Source organism: Ursus americanus, chromosome 20, assembly GCF_024610735.1.
Source record: "Ursus americanus isolate L20-20 chromosome 20, mUrsAme1.1.p, whole genome shotgun sequence".
In the NCBI taxonomy this organism is placed as follows: domain Eukaryota; kingdom Metazoa; phylum Chordata; class Mammalia; order Carnivora; family Ursidae; genus Ursus; species Ursus americanus.
In genome coordinates, this window is record NC_142146.1 from 28830839 (window position 1) to 28851563 (window position 20725).

The 20725-nt window shown below is 37.5% G+C and overlaps 1 protein-coding gene across 2 annotated transcripts in view; it reads right to left on the reverse strand.

Moving 5' to 3' along the window:
* MRPL3 (mitochondrial ribosomal protein L3) overlaps window positions 1–20725 on the reverse strand; it is a 46643-nt gene that overhangs the window by 17206 nt on the left and 8712 nt on the right. For both annotated transcript variants that reach the window (XM_087870202.1, XM_045791760.2), the window contains exons 5-6: window positions 14520–14619; window positions 12338–12398 (exon numbers count right to left, since the gene is read on the reverse strand). In XM_087870202.1, coding sequence (XP_087726328.1) covers window positions 12338–12398; window positions 14520–14619 — 161 coding nt within the window. The remainder of the gene's footprint in view (window positions 1–12337; window positions 12399–14519; window positions 14620–20725) is intronic.

The window sequence follows — 20725 nt, forward strand, 5'->3', positions numbered from 1 at the left end:
TCATGTCTAAAGAATAAACTATGGCAAAATGATAAGATGTCACTTCTGACATTAGATTTTATATAAAGAGATTACGGCTTCCAACTTGGCACACTCTTCCTTCGAGGCTCTGAAGGAAGTCAACTGCCATTTCCTATAGAGCGTCACGTGGCAAACATGTTTCCAGCCAACAACTGTGGTCCTGAGGCTTGCCAAAGGCCACATTAGTGAGCTTGGAGGCAGTGCTCCCCAAGTTGAACCGAGATGACTGCAGCCTTGACTGATGGCCTGACTGCAGCCTTGTGAGAGACTCTGAGACACAGGCACTCAGCTAAGTTGTACTGGGATTCCTGACCACAGAAACTGTGAGGTAATAAATGTTCACTGTTTTAAGCTGTTACATTTCGGGGTAATGTGTTAGGTGGCAGTAGATAATAAGATAATAAATAAAACAATAATAATGCCCTAATCTTGGACAAATTTTACTTCTATAAGATATCAGAAACATCCTGGTCTCAAGGTTTGAATAGGAAGCTCATACAGAAATAGAATCAGAGACTAACAACTTCTTAAAAATCTGTAATATCAATTTTTAAATGCAACCACTCTATTTTCAAATTCTGCTAACTAGAGAAGCATTCTGTGATGCAGGTAGAAAGCGGAAAATACTAATAAGGTTCAAGAATGATTAAAGTTTGTTTCTGTCAAATATATCAGTACAAAGATACAATAAAAGGGCTAGAATGAATTGCAAGACTGTACTGGACATATTTTTATACTCTTAAGATACACCTTCTTCGCGTTTCACTAGATAATGTGTCAACCTATTTTTATTTTTTTAAGATTTTATTTATTTATTTGACAGAGAGAGACAGTGAGAGAGAGCACACAAGCAGGGGGAGTGGGAGAGGGAGAAGCAGGCTTCCCCTGAGCAAAGAGCCTGATGCAGAACTCGATCCCAGGACTCTGGGACCATGACCTGAGCCAAAGGCAGACACTTAACAACTGAGCCACCCAGGTGCCCCGAAGTCAACCTATTTTTAACGTCGTATTCCCTAACTCTAACAAAGCTAACTATTATAAAACAGTGCATGGTGCAGGCCACTAACAAAAAGGACCAAAACTATAAGATTATAAAAAACATGTTATTTCCAAAGGAGTTTGCTAAGCATTTAACAAAGAATTATCAGAGAGTAATGGATCGAAGTAAGCCCATACAAATAATTGTTTTAAATATGTCAAGAATTCAGCATAAAAATACTAATAACCTATGTGTAGAACCTAACAGCAGGATATTGTCAAATTGCATATCGAAAGTTACTTGTATATGAATAATTTAAATGTAGTTTACATCATTTTCTTCACATTAATCAACTGAAAACATCATTTATTGTGTGCACATAATTCTGCTTTGCCTCAAAAACTCAAAATAATACTTATTCCTGGTCAAAGAGCTAAGACAGTAATTTAACATACATTAAATGAAAAACCCACTATAAATTTTGCAAGGAGATTAACCCCTAAGAACAGAAACTATGATAATCAAATATTTTACTGAAAGTTTGCTTCAGAAACCTAAATGTTTCTAATTAATGCTGAATTTTAGAACACATTTGAAAAATAAAAAGCTTGGCAATTTAAAAATAAAGAAGAAATACCTACAAAGTCATTTGAGCCTACGGATATTGTCTGGCAAATAACACTTTAAAGATAAAAGAGGGGACTGGCAACACCAACCCTAAACTGAACATGTTTTAAAAATACCACATTCTAACACTGGCCATTCTTGGTAGAAAGTTTGTTGGTACCTTCTGAGTTCTCAAATTGATTCATCGCTTTACTTAGAAAGAATGCTAGTGTGTGCACCAGTAAACCAAATGCCAGGTAAATTACAGAAGATAATTTAGCTCATTTTAAGAGTAAATGCTTATAAGATGAAAGTGGTATCCTGAAAGTGCTAATTATCTGTCAGCTAATTACAGACTGTTTTTCAATCTAGCTCTAGAATGCATCATGTTGTTATACTGTGTACAATGGGAACCTCTTCAATAAATAACCTTTAAACAAAAGGATAATGCAAATGACATGACAAATTATTGGCTTAATTCAGATTATGGAGAATAGAGTGCACCTGTTGATCCATGGGTGGTTCAGGTATCTATTCTACTGGTTCTCTCGGTTGTCACCCAACAGGAGAACAAAAACAAAACAAAAGCCAAGAAGAGAAGTGATCTATACTTAGCATACCCAGGCACATTTCAAATATAAGGTTTTCACAAGGTCACATAAAAGAAAACCTTTATACAACAATGATACGCAGCACATAACACACATGCTTTATCTCCCCTACCTCTTTTCTGCTGCGGTTTTTAACTAGCAGAAAAAAATCAAATAAAGGAAAATTCAAGTCAGAAAGAACACAATGTGAGAAGTTTCACATTTAGTGAGATAGATCAGAAAATTAGGAAAACATAAAAATATATTTAGAACATTTATACTTGATAAACCAAAAATTCATTTAAAAAACTCAGAGATCCTATTTAAATTTAGGAGACTCTATTGCCCTTGTTTCTCAGTCCATTTCCCCTTAGTATACTTTAAGCTCATGAAGGGCAGGGGATTATTATTATTTAACCCTTGTGCCCAACCTAGAAAAGTCAGAGTTGTTTTGTTACTAGCTATAACTGTGTCTTAGGAAGAAAGATACTTACTTTCCTTTATTTTGTCCTGTAGTTTCCAAATGTTGTGTAATGGGCATGCCTTTTATAAAGTTTATGAAGATGGTATTAAGAAAAGGGGAGGAGGGCCTTAAAGGTATGACAGTCATAAGTAACTCACAGAAGAAAATGCATAATTTAATGTTTCCCAATGTATTCTAGAAATCTCCAGAGATTACTGCTATGTGAATTTCATTCCCTTGGTAGACTGCGTCAAAAGCACAAATGGCTACCAGCCCACACACAGGTTTTAATACAAACCCATCATGTATTTCACCACTTTGTGGGGGAAGTGCCCCAAATGCATGATTCTAGATATATTTGTATGGGGGATAAAAGAAAATGTCCAAAGGTGAAGAGTGCTCTCAACTCGATTCATTCTGAGTCCTTGAAGAACTTGCCCCAAAATTCTCATCACTGAGGCTGTCCTTGACATGGGCTTCTTTTATCTCTTTCCTTGGTATCCCTCTTTCTCCACTTTGGGAAGCAAACTGTGCCCCTTTAATTCCCAAATCCAAGGCCTTTTATTAAAAGAATGTTTTATTATGGAAAATTTAAAAACATACAGAAAAGCAGAGAGACTCATACAATGAATCCCTTATATCCCATTACTCAGGGGCGAACATTAGTCTGTTTCATCTATTCCCCTCCTCTGTAACTCCAGTTGATTATTTTTAAATAAATCACAGATATATTATTATTTCATTCAAAAATATTTTAACATGTATCTCTTTGAAGGATCCTTTTCAAGAACAAAACCACAATACCATTATCATAATCTAAAAAAATTAGTAATTCTTTAACATCAAATACCTAGTCAGTATTCAAATTTCTATGGCCTTTCTAAAAATATAGTCCTCTATCCTTCCTGTTCACCACCCTCCCCTCCACTACTCTCAATCATTATTTCCTATTTTCCTGCTTCCCTAACGCTCCTTGAGACACTCCTTTCCCCTTGCTCCTACATGAAAAGATGGTCTTAGAGACTTGTTCCTGACCCTCTTTTCAATAGAGTTTACATCAGGAGTTGGCAAACTATGGCCTTCAGTGGCCACTTGTTTTTGTAAATAAAGTTTTATTGGAACACAGCCTTGTACATTTATTTACTTATTGCCTACGGCTGCTATGGAGCTATAATGGCAGAGCTGAGTAGTTTCAACAGAGAACATAATGCTTGTAAATCTCAAATATTTAATATCTGGCTCTTTGAGAAAAAGTCTGCTGACTCTTGAGCCTATTAGTAATAAGCTGGAGTTCCACAAACCTTGCCCTCTGGCAAGAATTCTGCTACTATCCCATCCCACAGATGCACTGACCATATCCAACCAGAAGTACCCCAGCCATTCAATTACAATGTTACAGAAACAGAAACTTAACATCTGTCTTTCTTCAAGCTATCCTCCTTCATAGCCACTAGAGTGACGTTCCCAAGATGGCAGTCTTTTCACACAAGCTGTCCCCTGCTTTAAAAAGCAAAACAGCAGCAACAACAAAAAGAAGCAAAGTAAACCATAACCTTAAGTGGTTCCCAATAACTTCTTTAGCTTGGGGCATATAAAGCCTTTTATAACTGGGTCCAGTCGACCTTTCAAACACCTCCCATCACAAATCCTCATGATAGCAGATTATTCCATGAATCCCTAAGTATGCCACTCTCTCTCTTGTCTTTGCTCATTTTGTTCCTTCAGCCTCACACGCCCATCTCACTGCATTGTCTTTCTACTCTTATCATGAAAAGAGAACCAAAAGTGTTAGTCAAGTGTCACAAGGCCTACGAAGTAATTGATTTTCTTTATTAAAAAGAATCAAAATCCATACTGTAAGTAGAGGTTTTTGTATCAGAATCATTTCTAAATTGAGCTTTCAGATTCTCTCTTTAGTTGACTTAAAGCTGTAAAAAGTTTAAGTAGTCACTTTTACCTAATCTCTCAGGGAACTACTAAATGGAAGAGAGGACTCTTGACTTCTCTAACGATGCCCCAAGATCAGGCCATATTTTTATGGAGGTGAGGGTGGGAAGATGAAGAAATCATGGCTTAAAGCTAGTTTCTCTAAGGTTAAACATTACATATGAATACAGGGAAATGGAGATTCACATCAGGTTCTGGCCAAAACCATGACTTGGCTGCTTCTTTATGAAGCTGAACCACTGAGAACAGATTAGAGTAAGATGGTATCTTTACTTGTGAAAAAGTAATGTGGAATATAAAGGCATAAAGTACAAATCAACAATCAAAAGAATTTCCTGTAGGATATAATTTAACATTACTTTGTTGTGTTTTAGATTCAAACCACCCAAAAAGCTTTCAATTAAAAAACTTTTTTTCTAGTAAACAAAAAAGGACAGTTTTTACTAAAATAAATTACATGCATATAAAAGGCCCTATTAGCTAATTCACTATCTTCATCAGGATTAGCTTTTATGATAAACTAATAAGGCACAAATGTTTTAATCTTTAATTATTGCTTCTCATTTCAACAAACTCATGCAGATAGATGTTATCTACCTACTTTCATCTCCACACATTCCAAGGATAAAGCATCTCTTGAAGACCCCTGTGAACTCGGGGAGTCAATTTCTACCGATTCAGTGTTGTCTAAACCATTTAAATCAGTGATGTACAGCTCCTGAGCCCACAGGTAAGCCATGGTGGGCTTTTTCAGTTGCTTTGTGTTCTATCACATTTAGTTAAAAGCTGGCATGGAAGAGCTGTATAGCTGTTACTCTCTCAGATGAGTTTGTGACAGCATGACCTGAAATGCAGAATGCATTCTGTTTCTGTCTAAAAACCATAAACCTCCCATCAATATCTGGGACCATTTTTATCAACAAGTGACTGCTAAGAGTGCACTGCTTATAGCTTTCCGACTTCAAATCTAGTTTATTCAACAGTACAAAGAGCCAAATGTGATTCCTTTGAGTCCTCTTAAAAAAGGAAGCATTTCCTGGCTGTCCTAAATAAACCCAGAAAACCACATTTGCTGTCCTAAGTTCAATATGCATGTCTCAAAAAAGAAAACTCAAATAACTAAATAATTTCATAGTATCATGGAAGGACATAACAGTTTTCTGCAGATTGTCAGCCACACCACTTCTTTCAATAGACCAGAAGACCATATTGCTGTGTATTGCTGAATCTACTGTTATGTCTTACTTCTTCATTAATATAGATAAGAGTGAGGAACTAGGAACACTGAGGGATTATTTTCTGTAAATAAGTTTTTGAGACAAAAGCAATCTTAGAAACCACACAGTCCCATGCCCTTATGGTAAAGACCATGAAATCTGCACTCAGACATGTTAAACCACTTGCCCAAGGACAAATCCCTGGTAAATGGAAGCATTTGGCCATGCTTTCAACCCAGGTAATACTGCCTCTTGGGAAAAAGATTAGAGCAAAAATATGAAAATGTCCAGCACATCGGAGTGGCATGAAGCTATTTCAAAGGCATCCTCATTACTCAGTAAATTCTAGATGTAGCAAGTAATATGCAATCTTAAAATTACCTAGAGCGCTTTGTAAAGCTACAACTTTGCTATACAAGTCAATTTTAAGAAGGTAACAACTAGACACATTAGAAAATCCCACAAAGAATTCCTAATGACTTCATGTTTTTATTAATTTTAAAAGACATTTCCTATTGAAAAAAAGGATTTTTCTTTTTAAAATCTGAAACAAATTAATAAGCAGTAATATCAACAACAGTGATAGTAACCAATACTCCTGAGCATTTCAGACATGCCAGGCCTTGAGCTAATAGCTTTCTGTGCATTATCTCATTCAGTCTTAACAACATGGCTATGAGGTAGGTGCTATAATTATTCTCATGTTAAAGATGAGGCAACAGAGAGGTTGAGAAAGCTATCTAGGTCACACAGCTACTGAGAAGCTAAGCCCATGCTTTTAGCTATTTCCTATATTGCCTCTCATTAGGCCTTAATTTTGCTGGTTTTGAGTTAAAAAAAAAACGCTACTTCATAGGGTTAAAAGCAAGGCTATTATAAATGATTACTATACACATTTTTAAAGCAAAAAACAACAAAATATAACCCTAAAACACCACCCTCCAAACTCTCCTTTATCTTGAAACAGACATTCACTTTTGACTGATTTAAGAGGGATTAGTTTTTCTAGAGATAATTTCCTTCTACAGTTTAATCACTCATTTTGAAAACTGTTTCATTACTATGCTTAAAAATGTACTGCTTTGAAGAATAGTATATAAAGTAACAATAAAAATGACATAAAATTGGAAATGTACAGGGCTAAACAGCAATTGTATCCTGAAGGCAGCACATGTCTTGTTTTCCCCTCCTAGTTCAGAGCAAACATTTGCTAAACAGAAGAACAACGGGCTAGTGCAGAAGGTTTCTGACAGTGTGAAGGACTAGGCATAGAGCTCAGTCTTTGCTCTTTTAAGAATCCACCTAGTATCTCAATCACCTTAAAACTTTGATGGACAACCATATTTCTGCACATAATATGTTATTTTAATGAAAGAACCAAATTAACCAAATCTCAGCAAAAGTGCAAAGGTGTTCTACCAGTCACCTAATCTCCCCCCACTCCTTTCACTTCTACTACCAGGGATAACACTATCAAGGTAAGTGCCTGTTTTTCTATTTTGAGGCCAAAGGGCAGTAAGAATTGAAAGAGCACTGACAACTTTAAAGTAGTAAGATTATGTCTGAGAATATATGGATTGTTCTACTTAGCCTAGACTTGGAGACAAGAATGTTAGATTATCCTTTATTTAGAAAGAAAAGAATCTTTTAAAGTAGCTGAATGAACTTTTTCTTTTTTTTAATAGTAATTTTTTATTATGTTAGTCACCATACAGTACATCCCTAGTTTTTGATGTAAAGTTCCATGATTCATTACTTGCGTATAACACCATGCAATACATGCCCTCCTTAATACCCATCACCAGCCTATCCCATTCCCCCACCCCCCGCCCCTCTGAAGCCCTCAGTTTGTCATATGGTTTCACTCATTTACGGGACATAAGAAGTGGGAAGATCAGTAGGAGAAGAAAGGGAAGAAGAAAGGGGGGGTAAACAGAAGGGGGAATGAACCATGACAGACTATGGACTCTGGGAAACAGACTGAATGAACTTTTTCTGACTTCAATATGGGCTTCAGAATTTAAATAAATAAGGCAATAAATACATTTCAGACAACCAGAAAAAAAAAACAAAAAACCCACCTTACTTGAGGTATGCCACTGTCATGAATTCAAAGCTTAATAAAACACCTGGCAGGAAAGCGCACCATGCCCACCCATTATAGAGACAGCACCACCGCTGGTGTCCTTCAAGTCCTTTAAGACAAAGACCTAACCATTTCCCCCTCATAATGCAGAGTGCATTTTTAGTTTTCTTTTCGTTTATTCTTTCTTTCGTTCTTTTCTGATTTCTTTCCTTTTTTAAAAAAAACCTATGAAATATAATAAGCACCATTAAGATTCACCAGAAAACTATGGGCTATGGAGAGGACAGAATCAACAGTCACACTCCATTTCACCCACTATTTACATATTATCCATAGGTGTTTCCTCCTCAAAACTGAGAGTGAAAGGGAGAACGTTAGACCCCAAACCATCATCTATTAGAAGTTAACGCTGGAATGTAATTGCCATCGCAGAACAAGAATAGAAACTTTAAAAGGGTGCTAGTGCAGGGTGTGAGGGACACATCATGATACATGCTAGTCTTAAAATCATATTTAGAATGAATTACACAAAACTGTCATATTTCAAAGACAGGGCTTTATTAGCTGTTAACAGCATAATGCAACTAAAAAGTTATTCTGCTAGAATGGGTTTATATATTAGATGTAAAAATCTTTCCCATTAATCTACATTGAATTTAGATTCTCAAACCCTCTGGATGAAAAACTATTTGTTATAAAAGTAAAAACTAAAATGAACTCTGGTAAATATGTATTTATCTCACACTCCAAAGTAACACTGGTAAATACTTATTTGTATAGAGAATTATACCCAAATTTGGCACAGGTAAATACAATGTATCTTTCAATGCAAGCAGATTTCCCAGTGCAATTATTAACAGAGAAACATTTAAAAATTTTAGGGATGTCTTCAAGAAGAAGCTGCTACTGTTGGCCACTGGTCACTTTAAAAAAATGCAGACAATTTCATTCTCAAAGTAGATAGATTCTATTAACACTTAATTTTCTTAAATTATATAGTATTTTGTTTTAAATTTTCTTAGTTATTTCTAAAATACATTTAGTCGAGCAATTAAAATTGAAGGTATAAGGTAGAAAAAACTTGAAATACTCAAAATGTAAGTGTAGATTTAACAAATATAATTATTACAGTATGAGAAAAAGGAAGATTTTCAATTAGAGGTTAACCTGAGGTTTTTCTTTTCGAATGGAAAGATGATGATGAAGCCAACTGATTACTCAAGAGACCAATTTTCAGTTTTAAGCTAACTAAAATGCGAGTACTAAATAGGCCTACTTTTATTGACACTGTTACTTGAAACTGGATTGATTAAATTTGCTTGCTTTAAAACTGATGTTTCTATGTTATAATTTGGGTACAGGTTTAGGGAAAGGAAGGGATTAGTATTCTAAGCTGGGTAAAGGAGTAGGAAGGAAAAGTGGTTCCAATAGCCCTCGACTATTCTCCATGTCCGTGGACTAGAGAATCCACATCACCTGGGCACTTGTTAGAAATGCAAATTCTTAAATATTACCCCGATCTACTGGGAAAAAAAAAAAAAAAGATCTGTGCGTGCACATGCGTATGTGTGTGTGTCTGTGTGTGTGTGGCTGCAGAGGGAGTGGGGGGGAGCCTCGGTAACCTGCTCAAGTGTGACAACCACTACTCCTGCCTGTAAATCCATGTCACTGTACAATTTTTTCTAGCAGGATTCATAATCAAGAAGATGGGGCTCAGACATTTCAAGACATTAGAAATAGGGGCTGGAAATGAAGGACAAAGTAGTAAACTGTTGGCTGTAAGTGCGCCACAGTAAGGGACTGAGAGTACTTGGAGCCTATTCCCAGAAGATGATGGTTCCATTTACAGTCAACAAGGAAAACATTCTCCCTGGCTGTGAAGAACTTCGACTCCCCCAAAATGGGAAGCATCAGAAAAAGAAGATAGAATTTAAAAAAGAAAAAGAAAAGCAAGCATGCGTGTGTGTGTGTGTGTGTTCCCCACGACCTGTCAGTGGCAAAGAGAAGAGGCAGCAGCAAGCAGGACTGGATGCAACGGAGGATCCAATCCCTGGGAAGGAATTCAAAACAGCTCCTCATGAGAAGGACAAAGAGTCCTACAGATTTACAAACGCGAGCATCTTGAGGCCATAACAACATGTTAGCTACAAGAGTCACTGGAAATATTCATCTTCTAAAAAGTCAAAGTCACCTGATCTCAGGTAATACCACATAAAGACACACCCACCAGAGTAAAGTACACATGTGTGTGGGGCTACTCTCTCCCCTGACTGGTGCACGGCGAAAGTCAAACAGAACACTGTACTGCAGCCCACACAATAGTGAGGATCTTCTCAGATGAAGGTCCTCCCTTCTCCAGAGTTGAATGACAACTCCCTTAAATCCCAGGGCTAGTTGTTCTCCCAGCTCTTATCAGCTACCTAGTCCCAAGGCTGGCACAAGGCTTTACAGTCTTGTTTTCTTTTTTCTTTTTTTGAAAGATTTTATTTATTTGACAGAGATAGAGACAGCAAGTGAGAGAGGGAACACAAGCAGGGGGAGTGGGAGAGGAAGAAGCAGGCTCATAGCAGAGGAGCCTGATGCGGGGCTCGATCCCACAACACCGGATCACGCCCTGAGCTGAAGGCAGACACTTAACCGCTGTGCCACCCAGGCACCCCATATAGTCTTGTTTTCTAACATGATCTTAAAACAAAACCAAAATACTTTCCTTTTCACTTTATACTCACAAGAAGGTTGAAGTTTTAAAAATAACTTTTAAGAAGCCAGAAACCCAATAGTAGCATATGAAATAAAAGCATCTGCTCAACACAGGCATGTGAAAAGCTTGGCTCTAATCCAAGCTAGTCACAAATCCCACCACAAAGCATCTGCTAACAAAGGTCTCTGACTTTGTAGGACTTCTCGGAGTATCTCATATATTCTCTAAACTACGTAATGGAATTCACACACTATTAACTCTGTGCAAATTAATGGAATTACTGAGGTACTTTATTATATATAATAATTAATTCAGAATTAAAAAGTAAAATCATCTGATTCACAACACAGACATCTCCCCAACTAACCAAACCAAAGCTTCCCAGCTCTACTGAGTTCTTGACAAGGGAAGGCCAAACAAAGAAAGTTACCAAGTGATTTTAGAGGCCCCAGTAAGTAGGAATGAGTCTGCAACAATCAGGAGGCAGGAAAAAAAAAGGGATAAATCCATAATCTCTCTAAAAAGAGCACCTACTGTACTGTCAATCTATCTGACTCCATTTCTAAACAGCTTATCAAAGGTAAGGGCTGTTTGCAATGGCTCATATTTGAAAGTAGGCAATAACGGTGTGGAAATAAAGTGCATCTAACTGACTCCATTAAGGAAACTAATGCTGGCACTTCTCTGGTTTACGTGGATAAAAGCTCTTTGGCTCAGTCACTGTGATTGTTAAGACTATCCCAGAGCACATGTGGACCACTGTCAGAACTACACAGGCTGCAGACCTTGTCGAATGACAAAAAAAGAGGAAATCGAGGCACACAGAGAAGTAAAATTATCATCTGTGTTGGTTGACAGAACAAGAAATAGGAATAGTCAAGAGCTGATATTTGTAGTTTAGCTTAGCCGAGTCATGCGGATTCTACTAACATATACTGAGCAACTTCCATATAAGCACATGTAAGGGCTCAGTTACTCCTTCTATCGTGAAGTAACTGTAACCAAATTTTGAAAAACTGCTTCTCCTCCCAGTCTGAATATGACTCAAAGTCAGCATTTCTGTTTGAGTGACAATTAAGTGTTGATTTCTCCCAAAATAAACCCGTTTCAGGATAAAAAGTTTTTTTTTTTTTCTTATGAAGTGTCACTGTCTCATTTGTCTAGTACTGAGAGATAACACCACGTTTCCAGAGGCTTAAGGTGTAACACTACTTCCTGCTTCTGATAGGCTCTTAACACCGTTAACAAAATGTTTTATAGTTACCCTAGGGGAACCTTAAGCAAAACAACCATCACAAACAGTATAAAATGTTTCTAATTTAACTGTTTCCTAGAGTTGGAAAGAACCAGCAATTACTAGATGACACAATCTCCAAAGAACTCCACAGCACTGTTCGTTTATATTTCACCATCAAACTGTATATAGCCTTTGGCCTTAAAAATAGAAGTGGGCCCAACCCACAAAGAACCTGAGTAATGTGACCTTTCTTGTAGTCCCATTTCAAGAAGCATACATCTCAGTTTCAAACCTGTAACTTCACGTTCGCATACAACTAATTCAGTGCAATTTAAAATCTAGTACAGTCAGTAACATTATAGAATTACAAATGAGAATAATGGTTACTTAATCTTTACTCACTGACTTAAAAGACTAAACTTTCACTCGAGCCGTTATGTTTTAATATATGAGGAAAACAAAAGGAAAAGAACCTGTTCTGTGGACCTACGTTTTGGCTGTGACATCCACATACTGTCCTGGGCGAAAATGAGCAGCATAAAGAGGGGTACCTTTATGAAAAGAAAACAAACAACCAATATGAAATTTGTCGGCCCCGAACAACTTCACTAAACATAAACTACACCTAGGAAGCCTATCGGATTTCAAAAACAGTAGAAGATTCTCTTCACAATTATAATTATTAGAAACATCAAGAATAAAATAATAAAACCGTTCATCAAACATTCGTTAATTAACTGTACATGAGCTGAAGAACAGTATGTCCCAGGACGAGGCACATGGTGCTAGAGTAGGCTAAGAGACCGTGGGTGGCGGATGGGCTTGTGCCTTCACAGAGGCCAAGGTGGTACTGGATGAAATGGGCAATTCACATGACAAACACAGTGTTCGTGCTGGTAAATTCACGAGTTTGACGATTCTTAGTTGTTTTGGTGAATAATAATATACTCGCTTAAGATACCTTTCCTATTTCATATAACGAAATTAAAACAAAAGAATGACTCAAAAAATGCTGTGGCTGGACCAAATCTTTTTTTAACTATTAGAGATAAGTTATCCCAAAATAGGAACTTTAATTGTTTGAACCCAGGTCCATCGTACACCAGGCAGTCATCACGGTATGTGTGATATCCACATAAAGCCCATATATATCATATTTTTGGTAGATTAGTCACTGTGCCAATAATATAGTTATTCAAGTGCATGCCCAGATAATTTTGAATTCTGAAAAATTATCATTATTGATACCCCCAGTTTTATATACTAACATTTCCAAAACTAGTTGTATGTAAATAGAATCTTACTTAAAATGCACCGGAAAAACATGTTGTTTAAAGGAATTTTGTAAGTGAAAGCCCTTCACAACATTTTGTTTGTATCAATTTGGAATTAACACTGTGAGAACTATTTAATTTGACAATTAGTCTGCAAATATATATAGGGCACTTACCATATGTACAGTTAGAAATACAAAAGGTAAGACATGTCTCCTGACCTCAAGAATTTATTATCTAGGTGAAGATTCAACGTCAACACCATCAAGTAAGAGACTTCTTTTTTCTTAAAAAAAAAAAAAAAAAAAAAAGCCATAATCAATGTAATAGAGAATGTAACTGAATGCTAATTATGGCTTGTTTAAAACATGGAGTAAAGTACTATGGATTTCAGAGGATAGTATCCTTTAATGTAGGCCGTAACCTACATTTGGATGGGCAAAGAAAAACCCTGAATTAAAAAAATAGGGGAGATTAAAACTGACTGAATTTCTAAGAGGCTGAATGACTTGACCTGCTGACTACTTTTCACCCCCCAAAACAATTCCACATGGTTTGAGCAAGCCAAAAGTTAATAGGGACTTAAATTTTACACTTGTTACCCTAATTTCATTCATTTTAGCTTCAAACTACAAAACTTGCACTTCAAAAAATACTTTTAATTCTAGCTTATATCAAGGCTGATCCTCTGTCACTCCAATTAATAAGGCTTCTCGTAATTTTATTTTACTTCATGAAATTCAGTTACTAAAATACCAAATCTTAAAACATCCTTCTATCTACTTGTTAGAACTCAAGTTCAAGAGATCAGGAAGCTTTTCTTAAGTTCAAAGACGTCAAAATGCTGTTAACTACATAAACTGACATAACCATGTTGCCAAACTGTACTTTTTGACATTTCAGGGAGTAGGTAAAATACTTCAGAATTTTTAAGTTAGAATCTTTTCATTGAGGTGCTGGTCAGTCACGTTCTGGTTTCATGAGAATTCTTCTATCTCAGTGAGAGTCTAGCTATTCTTCACTTATTAAAATGACAGCCTACACAGAGTGAACTTCACATTTTAAAGGTTAGTGTATTTTATAAAATAAAAAGGTAAAAAAAATAAAAGTTAGTGTATTTATCCGGAGTGGCTTTTCCAAATGTGAAATTCTCTGTATGTTAAAAACAAAAGCGCTCCTCCCTCTTTAATGAAAACAAAGAGTTCTCTACAGTTCTTTCCAGTCAAAAAAGAAAAAGACTTGTTTGTCCCTAGTGATTAAATCAGATACCGCTTTGTATTTAAAAATAAATGTTTAGGACTTTGTACTGTGGATTCAGCTTTTACTGAAAGGCCTAACATTAAACAAATCACATATTTGGGTATTTTTGCCTCCCTCCTCTCCCCAACCTCAGATTACCTGGCTTAATCACAGCATTATCTGTTACATGAAAGATTTTAACTTTCTGTTTTGGCGGCAATCCAAGTTCTTGGTAAAATTCCAATATAGATGTAGATTTCTAGAGGAAAAGCAGCACACATAAGTAACCCATTATACTAAAGGTGGAGTTCAATGCACAGAGATCTAAACCAAGTCCTTAACAACCCTGAGAACAAATCATTAAGAGCACTCTGTTCCCCTAAAGAACAAAGAACACCATATTCTTATTTAAGGGGGCTGAGATTTTTATCTATAACCCATTACACCCAGGATCCAACCAGGTGCATGGTGGAGCTCATACACGCTACCTGGTGAAAGACCTCTTTATTCTGTAGGAAAATAAAGAGTTGTGCTCATATTTGAATTCTGACTGCAGACTGTAGTATCAAGAACCCCAATCCTGGGGAATTCAACTCTGTCTACTCTGCACCTGCTTCCAAGCAGCTGGAAGAAAACATACTGGGTCACATTCAAATGTATGACCACAAACTTCAAAGTGAATCCCAAATGTGGTCTGGCCAGCCTATATTTCCCTACTTAGATCCCTCTCACATTCTCCAAAGCCCCTTTACACAACCTCTTTTAAAACCTCCAGCACTGTTCCCTCCTTCTCCCCTCCTTGAGCTGACCACGTTGCTTCAGATTTCACTAAAAAACCAGAAAAACAGGAGCATTTCCCCAAGGTTTTATCATCCAATCAAACTGCCGGCACAAGCACTTACCTCCTGCCATCCCCCCACCCCACGCCAGAGTGCACGAGATGCACACAGGGCACTTTTAGAAAATGCCAATGCCAAGGGCCTTCTGTTTGGAGACTGCAGCTTCACTGATCTAAGGTGTCATCCAGGTGTCAGTGTGTTTTTTAAGCACTCCCTATGATTCTGATGTGAAACTGGGGCTGGAAATCACAATGACAGGTGAACCGATCATGCTCTTATTGGAAGTCAAATCCCTCACTGTGTACTCATCCCACCCCTCTCCCACCTATTCAACGGCTTTACTCCTGAAATTGTCCCCACTGCCTTCTGAATCACCAATCTCCCCCTTTCTACTGGCACTATCCTATCAGTATACAAAGATGTCATAATAACTCACATTAAAACAAAATTTTCCCTTGACCACATAGTCTCCTTTCCATTCCCCCTTACGACAATGCTCCCTGAAAAACTTCTGCTGAATCTACTTTCTATCTTCCCATTCTCTCAAACCCACTTTAATCAGATGCCTGCAGCCCCTAAATACTCAAAGCAAAGTGCTTATCAAGGTCACCAACCATCTCTATGTGGTCAAATACACTGGTCAATACTCACCTCATTGGCTCTACCAACAATGCTTGGCACAGGTGACCACTCTCTCCTTGACACTTGCACTCTCTCAGCTCTTTCATATGCTAATAACCCCACATTTCTAACCTCAATCACAAATTCTACTCTGAACTACAAACTCATTCATCCAACTGCTAGCTCAGTACATCAATCTGATGTCATACAGCAACTCAAGTTTGATTTGTCTAAAATTGAACTCAACTTCCCCCCAGAAACCTGCTTTCCTTTGGTTTTCCAAACCTCAACAAATGGCAACTCCATACTTCTGTTGCTCGGACCTAAAATCTTCTGGTTACCTTTGACTCTTTTCTTTGTCATATCCCATGTCCCACACGTCAGCAATTCCTTTAGCCTCTATTTAAAAATAAAACCCACATCAATTACTTCTCACCTGCACCTCAAAGCACCATCTTTTGCCTGGATTATATGAATAGCCTCCTAATTGGTTTCCAAACGTCCACACTCCTGACCCCATGGTCTATTCTCCAGTCACAGGCTGGCATGATTCTTTCAAAACTCAAGCTAAATCTTGTCTCCACAATGGCTTCCATATCATGCAGAATCAATCCTAAATCCTTAACATGGTTTATAAGGTGCTATACAATCTCACCTCAACTACTACTCTTCTCCTGGCTCACTCTGCTTCAGGTACAATGCATTCTTTACATTCCAAGAACCCATTAAACAATAACCTCAGGTCCTTTGCACATACTATTCCCCCTGCCTGGAATGCTTTTCAGATTTTTGCAGGACTTGCTCCCTCACTTTATTCAGGCCTCCATCTAAATATTAACTTACGTTTCTGATTATTCTATATCTAAAATAGCCCCACATTGTCACTTGTGATCCCCTCAGCCTACTTTATTATTCTACAAAGCACTTCTATTTGCTGTGATACACATTTTTCATTGTTTATCTTCTAAGCCACGGCCTCCCTGTTTCACCCCCAATCCCATCAAAATACAAGATTCTTGAGAACAGAAACTTTAGCTGCTGCTACATCCCCAGCTCCTGGTAGGTCCTGCTGCCTGCTTTTTCCTCCACCTGTGCCCTTTTTTCTGCACTGTAAATATCCTTGAATAAAAAAAAAATATCTTTGAATAGAAAACTTTATGAATATTTCATTTCCTTAAAATAATGTCCTGGGTCTTTTTCCTTTTCTTAGTTCTTAAGACTCTTGATACAGATTGCTAGAAGACTTGACAAAAAAGGTGTGCCACTTTCTATTTCCTGATGTGAAGAGTGCCTCTCTCAAGGAACTATAACCAACACAGGTGTATCTATCTTCCTGATGCTCTTTCCCTCTCAACTTCCCCTCTCACCACAAAAGAAACACCTGCAGGTCCCCAAGGAACCACAGTGCTCTATGCATGCTTACCTATGTCTGCCTATGCCAGTCTCTTGGCCTATAATTCTTCTCCACCCCTGTATCTCCAAAGCTCATTAAAAATCTGTTAAATATACATCTAGTCTCAGCTCCAGTAATATTTCCTGCCCAGATTCTTGCCTGGGCAGCCTTGCCAGAGCACATTACTCCTTGGTCTATGCTATCTCTAGACCTTGCCTATATCTCAATTATTGGCCACATTACCTTACGCTTATCAACTTACGTGAATGTTTGCATGCCTGCTGGAGCACCTGGATGGCGAGCTGTTTTATTCACCTGTGTCTGCAACTTTAGAGCTAAGCACATTGTCAAGTCATACACTGCAGAAGTGAGCTAAATGAATGGTGAAGACAGAAAAGATGGAGGACACACATCCACCTGGGTGTGAAGTCCCGGTTTGCCTCTCCAAGTCACCACACCTTTCCACCCTTGCTGCTGCATCAGTTCTTCGCACACAACATTACTGTGTTTACAATGTTATCTTCAAGACTAGTTATTAAACAATTGTAGGCCTAAAATAAAGATCACGACTTACTCTGAGAATGAACAAATCTTCAAGAAACTAAACTACTGTGAAACCAAACCAAGAGTAATCTGTAATCAAAAAAAGCAAGAACAGCAGCAATGGAAAGACCCTAACCAACTTAAGACGATGCTGATCATGTACTGATAACCAAGCATCACTGCCCCCAATGCAGTGGAGTATCTGCACAGCCAGTCTTAATTATAAAATATGTGACTACGCAGCAAACTTTAGTTACTTGATGATTTCAATTTAAAATGTAAACTGTTAGTACCACTTTGTAACTTACTGAGAAGGCTGCCTTTGGTCAACATGAAATTGGGTAGCACTGGCCTGTAAGCATAGAATGTTAATTTCTGGATCAGCCCACAAGCCCTGGGAATGTCCCTGGGGCCCCTCCAGTGGAACCACGCAACAGATGCTGAGAAGCCCCACCCTGGACGCCCATGAAAGGTTGTTTTGAACCTCACAGTGTTCCCTCAAGAAGCCATCCTTTCCTCCTTTACTCCAAGAGTGAGGACGTAAGTTCATCCCAGCCATTCCCTATAGTTTTGCCTCCCACATGTTGACATCTAACACTTATATTCAACACCACCCTCATCAAAGCCCCTACTGTTCTTTTCTTTCTTTTTTTTTTTTTTTAAGATTTTATTTATCTGTCAGAGAAGAGAGAGCACGAGCACGGTGAGGGGCAGAGAGAGAAGGAGAGGCAGACTCCCCACTGAGAGCAAGGAGCCCAACTCGAGACTTGATCCCAGGACCCTAGGATCATGACCTGAGCCTAAGCCAGATGCTTAACCGACTGAGCCGCCCAGATGTCCTTAGGCCCCTACTTTTCATCTGCAACTATGCACACTTCCTTCACATCAAAAGTAAATACATAAGTTCTCAATTTAAAATGTGCCTCCTTGCAATTATTTTCCTGATGTATCAGATTTAAATTTATTACATTTTAGAACAGACTTTAAATTTATTTTTGACATTCACATATTCTACCTGATGATTTTTAAAGCATATTCTTTTATTGATATCGGTTGCTAAGTATGCAAGGAAGCTTCTAAGAAAAAACTTTTACTTTTTCAGCAACCAAAATACAGTAAGATAAACATCTTGACCTAAGTAACTACAGACTGAGACATAAAAGGTAATACATACTTCCTGATTATATTCTAATTTCACTAAAATTGAATACTTTAATTTTTTCTTTTAAAAATCAAAATATCATAAAACTAATTAGGTGTCAGTTGTAAGAAAATCCAAATGCTCAAGTTGAATTGAGAGCAGCAGCAGTGTAACAGAAGTTTTTTTTTTTAACTTCCAAATAAATGATTTCAAAAGGCAATTTAAAAGACTGACAGCAGTGTCACACTTGGATAATCCCATCTATGAGGCTGCATTTTTTTCTTCCCTCTTCAAAGTTCTCTGCAATTATCCTTCTCACAATGAAAATGCTTCTCTGCTCCTAAGATAAATTGATTTAATCAACTTTTAAGGCCACTTAACTTCCTATGTTTTTATTTATAATAAGTTACAAAAATAGCAAAAGCAAAACAATCTAATTTCTGGGAGGCCTAAATTCTTTACAGAGTAAAAAAACAAAACAAAACAAGACAGTTCTAGCCCTATTATAAATAAAACTATTTCAATCAATTCATTTTAGGATACTTAACTCTTTGATATTTTATATTCATAGGTCCACTTGCTTTTAAAACCTTCTATAACCAATCTACTTGCAGTTTCTCTGAGGGTTACAATACGCAAGAGGAAGTTTGCATATTTTTAGTTTTGAAAATCTTTTTCCTTTCTGAACCAAAATTCTTTAACTTATAAAGAATTCTAAAACTTAATTTTTACATCTTATTCTGAAGAAAGGTCATTCAAAGGCAAAGCTTTTTCTTAATATTGTAATACATGTTCTCTGGACCTAGAAAATTTATTATCTTTTTTCTTAAAAATATTTTAGAGAGACAGAGCACACACGAGCAGGGGAGAGGGGCAGAGAGAATTTTAAGCAGACTCGGTGCTGAGGGCAGAGCCTGACAGAGCTTGATCCCACAACCCTGAGATCATGACCTGAGCTGAAACCAAGAGTCGGCTGCCAAACCAACTGAGCCACCCAGGAACCCATAGAAAATGTATATCTTTAAGAACAAGAAAGACCCCTGTAGCACTTTCCATACCAGAGAAGTAAATAAAAAAATCTGTGTAAGGTAAGTGGGTGGAAATCCACCACGACATAATACAGCATCCAAATCACCTTGCTGTGCGGTATATTCACTAAAGAGAATAAAGCTTAAAATACGTAGACCACAGTCTCAAGTATGAAAGTACTATTATTTCTGAAATTTTTAAAAGATTTATTTGAGAGAGAGAGAGAGTGCGCACGCACAAGCAGGTAAAGGGGCAGAGAGAGAGGGAGAAGCAGGCTCTCTGCTAAGCAGGGAGCCAGACTTGGGGCTCCATCTCAGAACCCTGGAACCATGACCTAAGCCAAAGGCAGATGCTTAACGAACTGAGTCATCCAGGCTCCCCATTTCTGAAATATTTTAATTCTTAGTATTAATAAAATCTGTAGGACATCTTCCTCACTAAGTAAAATAGAATAAATTTAGCTGCCAAACACATTTTTGGGGGGAACTTTTGTTTTTTCTTGAGAACTAAGATATTAGAGAACGAATGGAGACTTCTAGAACTAAAAGAGTCCAATTCCCTGTTTTTATGTGTAAGAAAATGTATACTAGAAAAAAGTGGAGTGAAGGGAGCTAATGGTAGAAGTCAGAATTAGCACTCAGCTCTTCTGACCCCACATCCACTTGTTTTTCCCCTATCTCATAGTTCTGGGAAGTAATGTTTACAGATCTGTTGGAGCAGAATGGATTATCCCAACATCATGTCTGATTTACAAATATCAAGGCAATAAAGTTATGAATTTACAAAACTGGTAATGAAA